Below are 12,560 nucleotides of genomic sequence, written 5' to 3'. Positions count from 1 at the left end.
CATCAACCAGAATACTTGAATAACTCCCCTGGTCTTCTTCAGAACAGTGACGTGGGATATTTACTGTCCACCCAAACAATGAAGGCAATGGCCTGATGATGTTATCGCTAAACTATTAATCCAGAAACTCAGCTAATGTTCTGGGGACCCGGGTTCGAATCCCATCATGGCAGATGGTGGAATTTGAGTTCAATGAAAATATATCTGGAATTAAGAATCTACTGATGACCATGAAATCATTGTCGATTGTCAGAAAAACCCTTCTGGTTCACTAATGTCCTTGAAGGAAGGAAATCTGCTGTCCTTCATGTGACTCCAGAGCCACAACAATGTGGTTGACTCTCAACTGCCCACTGAACAAGGGCAACTAGGAATGGGCAATAAATGCTGGCCAGCCAGTGATGCCCATGTCCCAGGAATGAATAAAAAAAGTCACTGTTATATTGATTTGTTCAGTTGCAGTACCTAATTCCCCTAACAGCTGAGTACACAACATAATAGGGTTACATATAGAAATTATGGCAGTTTTAAGCCATTTAGCCCACTGTGCTAGCCCTTAAACTAAGTTGGAACATCTTGTTGAAGTTGGACAAGACATTGGCAAAGCCACACTTGGAAAACTATGTGCAGTTCTGGTCACACTGTTATAGAAAGGATATTATTAAACTAGAAAGAGTGCAGAAAAGATTTATGAGGATGCAACCGGGACTTGATGGTTTGAGTTATAAGGAGAGACTGGATAGACTGGGACTTTTTCCCCTGGAGCGTAAGAGGCTTAGGGATGATCTTATAGAGTTCCATAAAATAATGAGGGACATAGATGAGATAGATAGTCAACATCTTTTCCCAAAGATGGGGAGTCTAAAACAAGAGGACATAGGTATAACGTGAGAGAGAAAAAGTACAAAAGAATCCAAAGGGGCAATTTTTTCATTCAGAGGGTGGTGAGTGTCTGGAACAAGCTGCCAGAGGCAAAAGTAGAGACAGGTACAATTTTGTCTTTTAAAAAGCATTTAGACAGTTACATGGGTAAGATGGGTATACAGGAATATGGGCCAAATGAGAGTAATTGCAACTAGCTCAGTGGTAAAACTTGCGTCGTGTGGGCAAGTTGGGCCAAAGGGCCTGTTTCCATGCTGTAAACTTTTATGATTCTACAAAGCCAACAATTCCAAACAATATATGATAGAGGGCAGCACAGTGGCACAGTGGTTAGCACTGCTGCCTCATAGTGCCAGGGACTGGGATTTGATTCCCAGCTTGGGTCACTGACTGTGTGGAGTTTGCACATTGTCCCCACGTCTGCATGGGTTTCCTCAGGGTGCTCCAGTTTCCTCCCACAGTCCAAAGATGTGCAGGTTAGGTGCACTGGCCATGCTAAATTGCCCCATGTCAGGGAGACAAGCTACGGTAGGTGATGTGGTTATGGGGATAGAGCCTGGGTGGGATTGTGGGTGGTACAGACCCGATGGGCCAAATGGCCCCCTTTTGCACTGCAGGATGCTAATAGACCATTCAGCACCTTAAGCTCATTCCATCATTCACTTAGTTCATGGCTGATCTGTAATTTAAAGCCATCTGTCCACCTTGGTCCCATAACCTTTCATATCGTTGCTCGGTTATACCTTTCCTTTCCAAAATTATTTTAAAACAAAGCTCAATTGTCACTTATGATCTGATAGGCCATGTTCTAATCTCCTCTGTACAAAACTTCAGCCATCTTTGGATAATTATAAATTTATGCTCCCTTGTCACCAATTAGTTAGATTAGTTACAGAGTCAGTGAAGAATGACACTAACCAGTACAAGATGTCTCATGGCACTGCCACCTATGAAATAGAGTCACACAATCACATCCCCAATGTCAATTGAACCACGGCACACAAATATAATTGTTATCACTGTAAAACTGCACGTTCTGTCCTGAGTTAAAAATACATATTCCAACTATAAATTCTTATGTGCACATTACACTTGAAATTGCCTCTGCAAATGCATGGCCACGGTTACACAAAGAACAAACAGCAATACAGCACAGGAAACAGGCCCTTCGGCCCTCCAAGCCCGCGCCGCTCATTGGTCCAACTAGACCATTCTTCTGTATCCCTCCATTCCCAGTCTGCTCATGCGACTATCCAGATAAGTCTTAAATGATCCCAGAGAGTCAGCCTCCACCACCCTGCTTGGCAGTGCATTCCAGGTCCCCACCACTCTCTGTGTAAAATACGTCCCTTTGATATCTGAGTTAAACCTCGCCCCCCCGCCTCACCTTGAACCTATGACCCCTCGTGTTTGTCACCTCCGACCTGGGAAAAAGCTTCCCACTGTTCACCCTATTCATACCCCTCAATTTTATGTACCTCTATTAGGTCTCCCCTCATTCTCCGTCTTTCCAGGAAGAACAACCCCAGTTTCCCCAGTCTCTCCTCATAGCTAAACTTCGCCAACTGGCTTCCCATAAGTTATTCAACGAGTTTTCTGAAATTTCTTTCTAGCTGCCATTTGCTTTATCTGTAATTGACATTTACTCAGGGTTGAAAACTTTTTTTCCCAAAAAAAACACATTAAACAAAACATAATGATATTTATCTGCTGATTGCTCCAATTTTTTTTCCTCAGGTGACATAGCCTGTCTTGAAAGACGACTCCCTCACCAGATATTTTCATCTTACAACAGATGAGACAAGAGTTTCAAACAACTCTGAGCATCTGTAGAATTTCACAGCACACAAGAGTAAAAAGAGTCTATTCGCTCTCTGAGAATTTCAGCGTGTCTTGAGGGCAGCACAGTGGTGAGCACCGCTGCCTCACAGTTCCAGGGACCCAGGTTGGAATCCCAGTCTGGGTCACTGACTGCGTGAAGTCTGCATGTCCGTGTGTCTGCGTGGGCTTCCTCTGGACCCTCTGGTTTCCTCCCACAGTCTGAAAGACCTGCTGGTTAGGTGCATTGGCCATGCTAAATTCTCCCCTCTGTGTACCCAAACAAGCACCAGGGATTTTTACAGTAACTCCATTGCAATGTGAATGTAAGCTTACTTGTGACTAATAAATAAACTTTGTGAGGGGGGGGAGAGGAGGAGGAGGAGGAGGAGGAGGAGGGAGGGAGGGAGAGGGGGCACACACACAAACTCCATGCAGACAGTGACCTAAGCCAGGAATCGAACACAGGTCCCCTGGTGCTGACAGGCAGCAATGCTAACCACTGTGCCACCCTTTATAAGTACACACTATACGAATACAGATCTTTCTTTTCGATTAAGTACATTTAAATCAAGTGCATACCAAGTGCACAACATCAATCCAGCGAAGGCTATGTGTTCACCGCATAAGAACATGGGCAGGGACAGGCAATTTAACCCCTTGAGTCTGCCCCACCAGTTAGTAACATCGTGGCTAAGCTGATGTGGCCAGCAGTTCACATCTCTTTGTCATGAACACAGATATCAGCAACTTGAATCAGATCAAATATTAATTCTGGATTTATGGTCCCAGAGAAACTTGACCAATGAATGTAGGTGGGTTCCATAAAGTGAATCATTCCTAGAATAGATACAAAAACCGCAGAATATCTCTAATTCTTAAACTAATCTGCAGAGGCTGTCTGCTTCCGTAACTCTCCACACCCCTCAGAACCCTCAATTTACTTGTATCAAATATTTGAAATAGTTTTAACCCAGTCAATTTTGACACATCATCAGAGACTTATTCATAGAATCCCTTCAGTTCAGAAGAAGGTGCTGAAACTGCACCGACAACAATCCCACTCAGGCCCTATCCCATAACTCCAAAAATTTACCCTGCTAATCCCTCTAACTAATGCAATGCAGGACACTAAGGAGCAATTTAGCATGGCCAATGCAGCTAACCCGCATATCTTTAGATTGTGGGAGGAAACCTGAGCACCCAGAGGAAACCCACTCAGACACAGGGAGACTGTGCAAACTCCACATAGACAGTGTCCCAAGCTGGGAATCGAACCCAGGTCCCTGGAAACAGTAAGGCAGCAGTGCTAACCCCTGTGCCACCATGCAACCCAATTGACCAACTCTAGTCAGATAATAATTAGCCAATCTATTGAATTGTTGGCTCCAATGTGAATATCGACCTACCTAAAGATTTGAACCAAATACATGTTTAAAGTAAAATTTTGGTTAAAACGGTTTTAGAGAAAATGATGTAAACAGTAATTTAAAATAGGAGCATAGGAAGGTTATTTGCAGGAAGAAGACTGTGTTAACTATGAATAGTTGAAGTGCATGAATTTATAGAATGAAGACATGCCTGTGGCAAAAAAAGGAATTAAAAATATCCACCCACAATGATTCATAATAGACAAGATGGGTGGGGTGGCTAAAAGGTGATCAGGAATAGTTGGGGATGTGGATTTGAGGTGGAGTTGGGGGTGACATGGTGGCACAGTGGTTAGCACTGTTGCCTCACAGCACCAGGGACCCAGGTTCAATTTCCAGCTTGGGTCACTGCCTGTGCGGAGTCTGCACATTCTCTCCATGTCTGCGTGGGTTTTCCCTCAGTGCTCTGGTTTCCTCCCACAGTCTGAAAGACGTACTGGTTAGATGCATTGGCCATGCTAAATTCTCCCTCAGCATACCCGAACAGGCTCCGGAGTGTGGCGACTCGGGGATTTTCACAGTAACTTCATTGCAGTGTTAATGTAATCCTTACTTGTGACACTAATAAATAAAATTTAAACAAGCAAATCAGCCAAGATAATAGTGAATGCTCGAAGGGCTGAGTGGCCTACTGGTGTTCCTCCTGTGTATGTTTGTATCTAGCCACTGGGCTGAGGGGAATAAACAGTGTTTGGAATGACTATAAAGTTGCCCCATGGGGTCTGAATGTACAACGTGCACTTTCAAAATTGCTTCACTTGACAAGAGCTGACCTTCAGTGTTGTAAAAGAAGTTATAACCTGGATGAAGTGTGGTGTGGGAGGTATGTGTTTTACAGCATAGCCTCTGAGCAGGGAGTTAGCACCCAGAACTGATCGGCAAACCTTCCTCCCAATCATCACAGCCCCTAATCCCGGGCCCAAGATTGGTGGGTTTGAGAGCCAGTCAGAAAGAAAGATCAATGAGTGATGGGATCAAACAGAGAGGAGAAAGTCATTTGAACCCAAGCTGGGGCTGTGAATTGGACATGCTACCATCGTACTTAAAAACTTTAAGTTGGTGTTGTGAGACTACTTACTGTTTTTTCTCTACGACTGGTATGCTTTGCCTGTATAGCGCACAAGAAACAATAGTTTTCACTGTATACTAATACATGCAATAGTAATGTATCAAATCAAATGATTAAAAGTGACAAGATCACAATATCAGCATGTACAGAATCTCTTTCCTGGGATTCTGTTCATTCTCAGGCAGAGAGCGTCAATTTCAAAGGTGAAATTGTCAGGTCACGTCAAGGTGGCACAAGGGACTGGCACCAGGCTAGTTTCAGAGGGGGCACAGGGGATAGGAGCCAGGCAGGCACAGGGGATGGCAGCCGGGTGGGCACAGGGGATGGCAGCCGGGTGGGCACAGGGGATCTTCGATCTCCTCTTGTGTAGAACCCAGAGGCAGTCACTACAATGTATCCAAAATAAAATGTATCTCCCTCCAGTAATAATGTATCGAAAAATGTATCCAGCCGCCTGGAAATTGAAGAAACAATGTAACCGATTGTAACTGTATCCAAATCCGCCCCCCTCGCCCGCCCGCCCTCCCTCCCCTGTGGCAGCAGCTACTGGGCTGGATGCACCTGTAATTTGGGATACAGGGAATGACAGGGATGCTATCAATTCCAGATGACTGAGTCCTGCACTCTCACACACACACGGCGGGTGGGGAGAGCATTTTCCCCCTCCTTACCTTGGTCTTCACTTGCTCCACGTCCCATTTGGGCCGCAGCTTCCCGACCAGTTCCAAAGCCCCGGAGATCACGTCGTTCTCGTCCACATAGATGGTGAACTTGGGCACGGCCGGGGCTCCGGTCGGGACGTGTACTTCGGTCTCCATGTCCCAGAGAGGAGACGGGGGAGGGGGGAAAGTGGGAAGGGGGTTGGGGGGTCTGGGGGAAGGGGAGCGGGGGGTTGATCTGTCCTGGGATCTATGTGCAGGGAAGGGGGGCTGAGAAACGTGCACCTCTGTCAGCAGCCGGCACCTCCTCCTGTATATGGTCCGATTGTAATGAGGCAGGAAGCGGCTCTGAACTCACACATCGACAGGAGGTGAAAGAGGCGTCTCCTCCGGCTCGATTGCAATGGACTGTGTCCTGCAAGTGCTTCCCCCTATCAAAGGGAGGTCTAAACATCAGAAAAGAAAATGCTCTCTGAACTCTCTTGCAATCACCATCTTCCCATGCAGTCCCTCTTAAAACATTTCTGTTATGGGTCTGACTTGCTGGAGGCTTTTTTTTAATGTACATCATTTGTAGTCTTTGTACATTCTGGTGCAAAGGTGATATCATCAATGATCTCATACTTCACAATGGAAATAACCAGTGATATTTAATATATAAATATATCTCTGTGCTACAAAGGATTGGGCAATTTATGCATGCTTCAGAGATAAACACAAGTCATTGTGATGTATGTGTTACTGATCTAAAAATACCTCACAATGTAACGGTCTGAGGGGTAGCCTGCATATCTGCTAGCAAACAAAACCCTGATTGTTTTCACATGGCAGAGTGAGTTCAGGGTCACTAACATCTACACAATTCCAGCATTCTGCAGACTATCACTCTGCATGTTGAAGTGCAACTCACAATATAAAAAGTTTAAAGTTAATTTATTAGTCACAAGTAGACTTAGATTCACACTGCGATGAAGGTGACATGAAAATCCCCTAGTGGGCAGCACGGTGCCACAGTGGTTAGCACTGCTGCCTCATAACGCCAAGGGCCTGCATTCGAGTGGTGAGGCTGTGGGTGTTATTAGCACATGGAGTAATTAAACTGAGCAGCAGAGATGTATTCAATAAGGACTTGAATACATCTCTCTGGGTTAAAATGTTTCCTCTGAATTCTTCATTTATCCGTGACTATTTTTGTTGATTCTGGCCACCTTTCAGCTATTTCTGGTAGAGAAACAAAGTGCCCAGCCTATTCCACAATGACCACAATGTGCATTTTGTAGTGCCTTTTACATAGTAAAATATACCAAGGCTCTTCACAGGAATGTTATCGAACATTTGTCACCTTTAGCCATGTGAGGAGATATTACAGCTGGTGAGGAAAAGGTTTTGATTTGATTTGATTTGATTTATTACTGTCCCATGTATTAGCATACAGTGAAAAGTATTGTTTCTTGCACACTGTACAGACAAAGCATACCATTCGTAGAGAAAGAAACGAGAGAGTGCAGAATGTAGTGTACAGTCATAGCTAGGGTGTAGAGAAAGATCAACTTAATGCATGGTAGGTCCATTCAAAAGTCTGACTTCAGCAGGGAAGAAACTGTTCATGAGTTTGTTTGTACGTGAACTCAGACTTTTGTATCTTTTTCCCAATGGAAGAAGGTGGAAGAGAGAGTGTCCAGAGTGCGCGAGGTACTTAGTTATGCTGGCTCCTTTGCTGAGGCAGCAGGAAGTGTAGACGGAGTCAATGGATGAGAGACTGGTTTGCATGATGGATTGAGCTACATTCACAACCTTTTGTAGTTTTTGTAGTTTCTTGCGGAGCAGGAGCCATACCAAGCTGCGATACAACCAAAAAGAATGCTTTCTATGGTGCATCTGTAAAAGTTGGGTATGGGTTTTAGGGTGTCCGAAAGGAGAAGAAGGGGGATAAAACAGGGAAGAATAGAATCCTACAATGCAGAAGGAGGCCATTCAGCCTGTTGAGTCTGCATCAATCCCATCCATACCTTATCCCCATAACCACTTGCACCTACCCTAGCTAGTCTCCCTGACACTAAGGGACAATTTAGCATGGCCAATCCACCTAACGCACACATCTTTGGAGCGGGGGAGGAAACCAGAGCACCTAGAGGAAACCTGTGCAGACATGGGGAGAATGTGCAAACTCTGCACAGACAGTGACCCAAGCCAGGGATCAAATGCGGTTCCCTAGCTCTGTGAGGCAGCAGCGCTAAACACTGTGCCACCGTACCACCAAATAGAGAGAGAATTCCAGAGTTTATATCCTCAGCAGTCATACACAATGTCTGAGCCATTAAAATCAGGGCTGCGCAAGAGGCTCAAATTGGAGGAGGATAAGGAGATCACCGAAATAGGGAGGAGTGGCGGTGGAAATTTGAAAACAAGCATGAAAATTCCAGATAAAATCAAATTACTGTGGATGCTGGAATCTGAAACCAAAAGGGAAGATGCTGGAAAATCTCAGCAGGTCTGGCAGCATCTGTGAGGAGAGAAAAGAGCTGATGTTTCCAGTCCAGATGACTAGAGTCCAGCTTTGACAAAGGGTCATCTGGTCTTGAATCATCAGCTCTTTTCTCTTCTTACATATGCTGCCAGACCTGCTGAGATTTTCCAACATTTTCTCTATCGGTTTATGAAAATTCCAGATTGGAAGCATTGTTCAACTGGGAATCAATGTAGGTCAACAAGTACACACATTCTTGATGGTTATCCAACTTTATAACTTCTCTGTTCTGCTATTATCCTTGTAAATTTTTTTTACATTTTCTTGAGCACTTTTATGGCTTTTTTTTAGTAATCCAGGGACCAGAATAATATGTTCCACGTGTGATTTGACCAAGCTTCTATACAATTTTAACATTATCTCCCTGCTTTTCAATGCTGTTCTTTGAGAAATGAAGGCAAGTGCTTTTTATAAAGCATTCTTATCTTCCAGTGCTACATTTACTAATTTGTGAATATATACCCCTTTGCACCGCTGCTCCATTTTCCCAGCAGCAGCATATTATCTCACATTTATCGATAAAATTGATTTATTTACATGTCCATTCTGCAAGTTTTCTACATGTCTTCTTGTTTTCGATCACAGTCTTGGAGTCATACAGCTCAGAAAAGGCCCTTCAGCCCATAACTACTGACAATAACTACATGCCAATCCCATTTTCCAACACTTCCTGCCAGCAACAGGTAAAAACCTGCCTAGTGATGGCAGTAGCCAACATTCAAAGGGGGATGATGAGATGTGACCTTTCCCAGTAACAAGATTAACAGGCATCCACACAGAATCGGGTGTAAATCGCTCTGTCATCAGGAAATAGCTTACCTGGATGACTGAGACATGAGTGGAGGTATACAGACGCTAATTTCGCGAGTCATGAAATGTGATAGATGTAGCCAACCCAAGTACATAGAGGGGGAATCAAAGTGGAACTAGGATACAATTGCCAGCACCTGCAGAAGCAGGCAGGCCAGCTTAACATCTCACAGCCAAGAGGCATTTTAATAGCTAAAGGCCAACAGGGCAGTTTAATAGTTAAAACATCTGAGCATCGAATCAGTGCAGAAATCTTTGTAAAGGCAATTTGACCACTTTTATTGGAGAAGGAAAAGACATTTCCCAGACTTCATCATCCATCTTATAATGTGTGGTAACTTTAAACTGGATTCGACTTATAGATGTATCTAATTTGGATGTTGTTCGAGAATGGGAAAGTTTTATGGAGTTCAGGGATTGCAGATATTTATTTTGGAACAAGAGGTAATTTCTATATAAACTGTGAATGTTTAGTAATTCATATATTTAATTTTCTTAGAGTATTATAGTCCCATTTGTGTGTACTTGTCTTTTCGTTAATTTAGTAAAGTCTTTAGTGATTGTTACATGATGGCTGGGTTGGTTATTCTGACTGGAGGTTTCATGTGAATTCTCACACCATTGCAAAAAACAAAACAATACACCCCAATGAACCGGGTTTCGAGTTGAGATGTCCTCATAGATACCATCTGTGTGGTTCGGCACACTATTGGTCTGCTGACTCAGCATGACCTGAGTCTTGGGTAAACTTATTGAAGGCTTTTTGAAAATTCAAACATAATACATGTACCTCATTACCTTAGTAGCCTCCCATCCGTTGACTCCGTCTACATGTACTCGGAGTAGCAGCCAGCATAATCAAGCATCCCCAAACACCCCGGACATTCTCTCTTCCACCTTCTGCTGTCGGAAATAAAATACAAAAGCCTGATGTCACGTAGCAACCGACTCAAGAACGCTCCTTCCTTGCTGCCATCAGACTGTAGAATGGATCTACCTCGTATTAAGTTGATCTTTCTCTACAACCTAACTATGACTGTAAAAGCACATTCTGCATCCCTTCCTTTCCTTCTTCCCTATGTACTCTATGAATGGTATGTTTTGTCTGTACAGCACGCAAGAAATAATACTTTTCACTGTTTCCCGATACATGTGACAATAATAAATCAAATCAAATCAAACTTTCTGAAAAATGATTAAAATGGCTGATAATTAGTGTATTTCACTTTCTGATTCGCTGTTGTGGGAATTCTTCAGTTTGGTTGGCCATTTAGGCTGCTTATTGACATCACCATTACTGGACACTGGGGATCCCCCTCTAATTGAAACCAGGATGAAATTAACATCGAGAAAAGTGAAATCCAAGCCGCAGGGAGCACTGGGTTCTGACAGACATCTTTCTACAAGTTACCAGCGAGTGCCATTATTTCGCAGCTGACCCCAAAATCCAGCCTCTCATCTTCATTGTATTTTTTTTCATTCAATCGTGGGACGTGGGTGTCGCTGCCTGGCCAGCATTTATTGCCCATCCCTATTCGCCCTTGAGTAGATAGTGGTGAGCTGCCTTCTTGGATCATTGCAGTCCTTGTGCTGTGGTTTGACCCACAATTCCATGAGGGAGGGAATTCCAGGATTTTGACTCAGCAACTGCGAAGGAACAGCGATATATATTTCCAAATCATTCTGGTGAGTGGCTTGGACGGGAACTTGCAGGTGGTGGTGGTGTTCCCATGTATCTGCTGCCCTTGTCCTTCTAGATGGAAGTGGCCATGGGTTTGGAAGGTGCTGTCTAAGGATACTTGAATGATCTGTGACAGTGCAGGTTCAGTCAGCAGTTAGGAAGGCAAATGCAATGTTAGCATTCATGTCGAGAGGGATAGAATACAAGAGCAGGGATGTACTTCTCAGGCTGTATAAGGCTCTGGTCAGGCCCCACTTGGAGTACCGTGAGCAGTTTTGGGCCCTGTATCTAAGGATGGATGTGCTGGCCCTGGAAAGGGTCCAAAGGAGATTCACAAGAATGATCCCCAGAATGAAGAGTTTGTCATATGAGGAACAGTTGAGGACTTTGGGTCTGTAATCGTTGGAGTTTAGAAGGATGAGGGGTGATCTTATTGAACTTACAGGATACTGCGAAGTCTGGATTGAGTGGACGTGAAGAGGATGTTTCCTCTAGTGGAAAAAACTAGAACCAGAGGGTATAACCTCAGACTAAAGGGACAATCCTTTAAAACAGAGATGAGGGGGAATTTCTTCAGCCAGAGAGTAGTGAATCTGTGGAACTCTTTGCCGGTGAAGGCTGTGGAGGCCAGGTTATTGCGTACCTTTAAGATAGAGATTGATAGGTTCTTGATTAATAAGGGGATTGAGGGTTATGGAAAAGGCAGGAGAATGGAGATGAGAAAAATATCAGCCATAATTGAATGGCAGATCAGAGTCAATGGGCTGAGTGGCCTCATTCTGTTCCGATGTCTTATGGTCTCCTTGTCTTAAAGTGCATCTTGTAGATAGTACACAGTGCAGCTTCTGAACATCGGTGGTGAAATGACTGAATATTTGTGGATGTGGTGCCAATCAGGCAGGCTGCTTTGTCCTGAATGGTGTCAAGCTTCTTGAGTGTTCTTGGAGCTTGCACTCACCCAGGCAATTGGAGAGTATTCCATCACACTCCTGACTCGTGCCTTGTAGGTGGCTTTGGGGAGCCAGGAGATGAGTTACTTGCCGCTGTATGCTGCACACTTTACATGGATCTCTCTTTGTCTATCTCCATTTATGTACCCATGCCTGTCACTACAGCACCCCTGCTTCACATGAAACCTTCTTCCATTTCCTTTCCTATTTTATTAACCCTTTCACATATTATACCATTTTCCTTTGTCTCTATTTCAGACCATGCGCATCAGCTCTTGGCAGCTTCCCCATGCAGGTATTAGCCCAGCCCAGACCTGGTTGTGTAGTTTGCTTTTCTGATTATAGAAGCTTACAGTTGGCATATCGTGCCTGTGTCAACTCTTTGAAAGAGAAATTTAATTAGTTCCCTTCCTTTGCATCTGATCTGCATCTTTTATGGAAGTGAAGCCTCTTCTATGCTTGATGTTAACATCAACGATAATTCAGCAAATTTGAACTCCTTGCTAAAACAGGAGACGAGCTGCTGCTGGCTTGGGCTTCAGTCCCTGCGGCGATAATGCGTTTGCAGCTGGTATTTTTCTCCTTGTTGTTGCAGATCCGATGAAAGGCTTCTTGTCACTGAACAGAAGAGGGAATGTCATTATTGCCTTTCATTAGCAGTGGAAAGAAATGTCTAATATCAAAAATGTACCGGGCATGTTTCAGCACTACTCCAGTTCTTTCACTGAGAGGGA

At 44.0% G+C, this 12,560-nt stretch overlaps 1 protein-coding gene across 2 annotated transcripts in view; it reads right to left on the bottom strand.

Moving 5' to 3' along the window:
* LOC145356866 (ethanolamine kinase 1-like) overlaps positions 1 to 6,196 on the bottom strand; it is a 60,326-nt gene extending 54,130 nt beyond the window's left edge. The window contains exon 1 of one of the 2 annotated variants that reach the window (XM_080209824.1): positions 5,871 to 6,196. In XM_080209824.1, the coding sequence (XP_080065950.1) occupies positions 5,871 to 6,017 (147 nt within the window). In that variant the 5' untranslated portion in view covers positions 6,018 to 6,196. The remainder of the gene's footprint in view (positions 1 to 5,870) is intronic. The other variant, XM_080209825.1, reaches the window with a different exon arrangement.
* Positions 6,197 to 12,560: the final 6,364 nt, after the last annotated feature.

The sequence above is a fragment of the Carcharhinus amblyrhynchos genome, chromosome 22, assembly GCF_965287045.1.
Source record: "Carcharhinus amblyrhynchos chromosome 22, sCarAmb.v2.hapA, whole genome shotgun sequence".
Taxonomy (NCBI): Eukaryota; Metazoa; Chordata; class Chondrichthyes; order Carcharhiniformes; family Carcharhinidae; genus Carcharhinus; species Carcharhinus amblyrhynchos.
Note: the sequence above shows the minus strand (reverse complement) of the source record. Positions and strands in the feature narration are given on the sequence as shown.